The 5,000-nt window shown below is 54.8% G+C and overlaps 1 protein-coding gene across 1 annotated transcript in view; it reads left to right on the plus strand.

Moving 5' to 3' along the window:
• Positions 1-5,000, plus strand: part of tgfb2 (transforming growth factor, beta 2) — a 20,124-nt gene that overhangs the window by 10,369 nt on the left and 4,755 nt on the right. The window contains exon 2 of the mRNA XM_084444931.1: positions 4,051-4,214. Coding sequence (XP_084301057.1) covers positions 4,051-4,214 — 164 coding nt within the window. The remainder of the gene's footprint in view (positions 1-4,050; positions 4,215-5,000) is intronic.

Genomic DNA, 5,000 nt, shown 5'->3' on the forward strand with positions numbered 1-5,000 from the left:
ACACGGCCACTGCTGTGTAGTCGGCAGCTGTGGGGGGAGAGAGCGGGCCAGGCCAGATTAGGCCGAAGGCACGTCAAGCCTCCCGCTCTCCCCTCCAGGAAAGCTGGCGTTTGGAATATCTCAGCACAATCCCTCACGGTCCCCTCCCTCCCTCTCCTCCCCCCCTCCCCCTCCCTCCCTCCCTCCCTCCCTCACCTCCCCCTCCCTCGCCTCGAGAGTCTGGCTCACAGGAAGATATCCAGGATGTGTATTATTTCAAACGGGGAGGTCTTTGACAGACGGACCCGCATTTCACCCCTGGCTTTCCTTTTTGCACTCAATCTGTGTCACGTTGAAACGTCCCCCGGTCATTTGATCTACATTACCTCACCTGCCCCCGAAACATACAACACTGTACTTACTACATACATGTACACGCCGCAGTACTGTGTTGGTACTGTAGCCCAGTATTGTGTTGGTGGTATTGTAGCTCAGTATTCTGTTGGTACTGTAGCCCAGTATTGTGTTGGTAGTATTGTAGCTCAGTATTGTGTTGGTAGTATTGTAGCCCAGTATTGTGTTGGTAGTATTGTAGCCCAGTACTGTGTTGGTAGTATTGTAGCCCAGTACTGTGTTGGTAATATTGTAGCCAAGTATTGTGTTGGTACTGTAGCCCAGTATTGTGTTGGTAATATTGTAGCCCAGTATTGTGTTGGTAGTATTGTAGCCCAGTATTGTGTTGGTACTGTAGCCCAGTATTGTGTTGGTAATATTGTAGCCCAGTATTGTGTTGGTAGTATTGTAGCCCAGTATTGTGTTGGTACTGTAGCCCAGTATTTTGTTGGTAGTATTGTAGTCCAGTATTGTGTTGGTAGTATTGTAGCCCAGTACTGTGTTGGTACTGTAGCCCAGTATTGTGTTGGTAATATTGTAGCCCAGTATTGTGTTGGTAGTATTGTAGCTCAGTATTGTGTTGGTAGTATTGTAGCCCAGTATTGTGTTGGTAGTATTCTAGCCCAGTATTGTGTTGGTAGTACTCTAGCCCAGTATTGTGTTGGTAGTACTCTAGCCCAGTATTGTGTTGGTAGTACTCTAGCCCAGTATTGTGTTGGTAGTATTGTAGCTCAGTATTGTGTTGGTAGTATTGTAGCCCAGTATTGTGTTGGTAGTATTGTAGCCCAGTATTGTGTTGGTAGTATTGTAGCCCAGTATTGTGTTGGTAGTATTGTAGCCCAGTATTGTGTTGGTAGTACTCTAGCCCAGTATTGTGTTGGTAGTATTGTAGCTCAGTATTGTGTCAGTACTTTAGCACACTGGTGTTTGAGCCATTGGCATGTGATGTCATGGAAGTGATGAGTAATGATGTAAGTGATTAGAGGGACCACAGCCCATGTGTGCATGTAGGTGTGCGTGCGAGTGTGTATTTGTGTGTGTGTGTGCGTGCGAGTGTGTATTTGTGTGTGTGTGTGTGTGTGTGTGTGTGCGTCTGTGTGTGTCAGCTCTCATGTGACATCAGGCTACCCTTCGAAGGGGTGGAAACCAGGGCTCGCTCTGGTTAATGAAAGTGCAGCCCCACACACACACACACACGCACACACACACACACGAGCCCTGTGTGTTCCGTGTGACATCACTGCCTCGCGTCTCAATTCCGTGCATGAGACCGCTCCGGCGCCAGTTGTGGCGGATCACTCCGGTGTCACGTTCAGATAAATCAGCCCTAACGCTGCCTGACTCCGGCTCCCCACCGCCCAACCTCAGGGAGTCAGGCAGCGGTCTGATGATGGAGTCCCCCCCTCCGCCCCCCCCGAACCCTCTTCCCCCACCAGGCCTCTCCCCCCACCCCTCCTCCCCCACCAGGCCTCTCCCCGCACCCCTCCTCCCCGCCGACCACCACATCAACATCACGATATATTAACACGAGAGGCATCTTCCTCACTGCACTGTCTGTGGGTGGTGTGTGTGTGTGTGTGTCTGTGCGTGCTTGTGTGTGTGTCTGTGTGAATTAGGTACAGTAGTTTAAGGTGTGTACGTGCGCACGCGTGCATGCGTGTGTGTTCGCACGCGTGCGTGCGTGTTTCTTCGTGTGTGCGCGCGTTTGTGTGCTTGTGTGTGTGTGTCTGTGCGTGTGCGTGCTTGTGTGTGTGTCTGTGTGAGTTAGGTACAGTAGTTTAAGGTGTGTGTGTGCGCGCGTGTGTTCGTGTGCTTGTGTGTGTGTTTCTGTGTGTGTTTCTGCGTGTGTGTGAATGCGCGGCGGTGTGGCAGCCCAGCTGCAGCGCTGCCGGAGCCTCCGGTCAATGCGTCCAGTGTTGTGTTTCAGCACAGCGGACTCATTCATGGAGGCGGCGTGGCGGCGCTCCTGAGCCCGGCCCCTCTGGGGAAGCTGGAAGTGTGACTTTCTCTGTTGACGGATGGGAAGGCAGCGAGTGAGGAGAAGACCGTTAGTCTTGGCTCGTCGGCCCCTCTGGTCACACAGAACGCGGGGCTGGCCTCGGCCACCGGTCGACCGGACCACCGGTCACCCGCCAGAAACGCCGGGAGAGAGAGAGAGAGAGGGAGGGGAGAGAAAGAGATTGGACTGATAGGCCGAGAGAGGGACAGAAAACTCGGCTGAAACGTGACACGTGGAGAGGTATTTCGTGCGAGACTGTGAGAGTCCGTGGTATGCGCTGCACAAATAGGGTCAAAGGTCAAATTAGACGCTCTTCCCATGCTCTTCCTTGGAAGGGATTTTTTGTTATTGTTGTCTTTTGCTAGAGGAAACTATCTGAAAGCTGAATGATGTAAATCTGGCCCTCTCTCTCTCTCACACTCTCTCTATCCTTCTCCCCCTCCCGTCTCTCTCTCTCTCTCCCCCCCTCTCTCTCCAACCCCCTCTCTCTCTCTCCCTCTCTCTCTCTCTCTCTCACCCTCCCTCTCTCTCCCCCCCTCTCTCTCTCCTTCTCTCTCTCTCCCTCTTCTCCCCTTCTCCACCCCCCTCTACCTCCCTGCATCCCCCCTCACTCTCCCTCCTCTCTTCTCCCTCTCTCTCTCCCTCTCTCTCTCTCCCTCCCTCTCTCTCTCTCCCCCCTCCCTCTCTATCTCTCCCCCTCTCTCTCTTTCTGTCTCCCTTCTCTCTCTATCTCTCTCCCTCCCTCTCTCTATCCCCCCCCCCCCCTTTCTCCCCCCCCCCCCCCCCCCATCCTCTCTACCTCCCTCTCCGTCTGTCTTGATGACCGTTGTGGTTGTATACGCTCTTTAAACAAACCACGGTGGCTTGCTAATCCTGGGCTTCTGCCTAGCGTTACAGCCATCAATTTGGGGCTCCAGCCCTCTCTAATACACCGTGGTCAAACACACACGCCACCGCACACATGGTTCCTAGCACTGCCACGCTGCCGCTGCCGAGCTGGCGGCTGTCAAGCACACCACACACACACGCACACACACACACACACACACACACACACACACATGCTTGTCAGTGCTAAGTGTGTCACCCGGTCCTGCTGTGTAAGCTCCTGTCAAACACACGCTTCCACACACATGGTTTTGGGTAGTGCGCAAGTGTTTCTGTACTACTGTGCAGGGAAGGGATGTATCACTCGAACGCACGGTGCTAGCCTGCTACCGTTGCTAGCTACAGTAAACAGTACTGGGTGGGTGGGTGTGTGAGTGTGTGTGTGTGTGTGTTACTATAGCAATTGGCTGGGCACCCACGGGGAACCTTGTGGACCTGGAAGTGGGTCTCACCTCAGGTGACCCTGGTGAGTGGGAGAGGCAGGAAGGTATCTCTGTGTGTGTGTGTGTGTGTGTGTGTGTTGGAGATGGATGTATGATGTTAGTTTAGCACCATTACTGTAACCTGTAGGCCGTTCCAAACGCATTGTTCAGCCTATGTTTTCAATGGCCTCCCTCCTAATACAGGTGGAACAAGTGAATTTGGTTTGCCCACACACACACACACACACACACACACACACACACACACACACACACACACACACACACACACCTTCAAACACACACACCAAACACACACACACAGACACACTCCTTAGTATGCTGACCCCGGCCCACCCTGCGTTTCAGACGTCATCTCTCCCACCCACTACAACCCCTACTTCAGGCGTCTGACGTTCGACGTGTCGTCCATGGAGAAGAACGCCTCCAACCTGGTCAAGGCCGAGCTGAGGATCTTCCGCCTGCAGAACCCCAAGGCCCGTGTGTCTGAGCAGCGCATCGAGCTGTACCAGGTAGACCGGAACCCCCCCCCCACACACACACACACACACACACTAGAGATGCGAATATTGCGGCCAATAAAACACACAGACACACACACACATACATAAGATCAACTGGATTTGTTATGGCTAGGGGTCATCAGTGGACCTGGGAGCAGACCAGGGCTGGTCAGAACCGGCTGGGTGGATCAGTGGACATAGGAGCAGACCAGGGCTGGTCAGAACCGGCTGGGTGGATCAGTGGACCTGGGAGCAGACCGGGGCTGGTCAGAACCGGCTGGGTGGATCAGTGGACCTGGGAGCAGACTGGGGCTGGTCAGAACCGGCTGGGTGGCCCGGTGCATCAGCCTCAGGTTTGTACGGCGTTGAGGGAAAGAAGCCTGGAATGCGGAGGCTGATTTACACCCTACCGGTGCTCAGCTCCGGGGGGGCCGCGCTCCCACCCACCCACCCACCCACCCTGAACAGCGCCTGCCTCATCTGGGAGTCCACCCTGGGACTACCCCCCCAACCCCCCCCCACCCCAACCCCTGCACCAGCCCATTCCCAGAGAGTGTTTACGGGGGATGACAGGTGGGCCAAACACTGGTCCGGTCAGGGGGAGGGGGGGGGGGGGGGTCTCTCACACAAACACACGGCCACTGAGAGCGTGTGAGGGAGGATGGATGGATGGCCTGCACACACTCAGCGGGCAGACGGAGAGAGGGAGGAGAGGAAGGAGGGAGGGAGGGTTCGCTCGGAGGAGATGGACCGATAACCCCCCCGCCCCCGTACTCACTGGCTCGTCCGCTGCGT

Source organism: Borostomias antarcticus (genome assembly GCF_949987555.1).
Source record: "Borostomias antarcticus genome assembly, chromosome: 10".
Taxonomy (NCBI): domain Eukaryota; kingdom Metazoa; phylum Chordata; class Actinopteri; order Stomiiformes; family Stomiidae; genus Borostomias; species Borostomias antarcticus.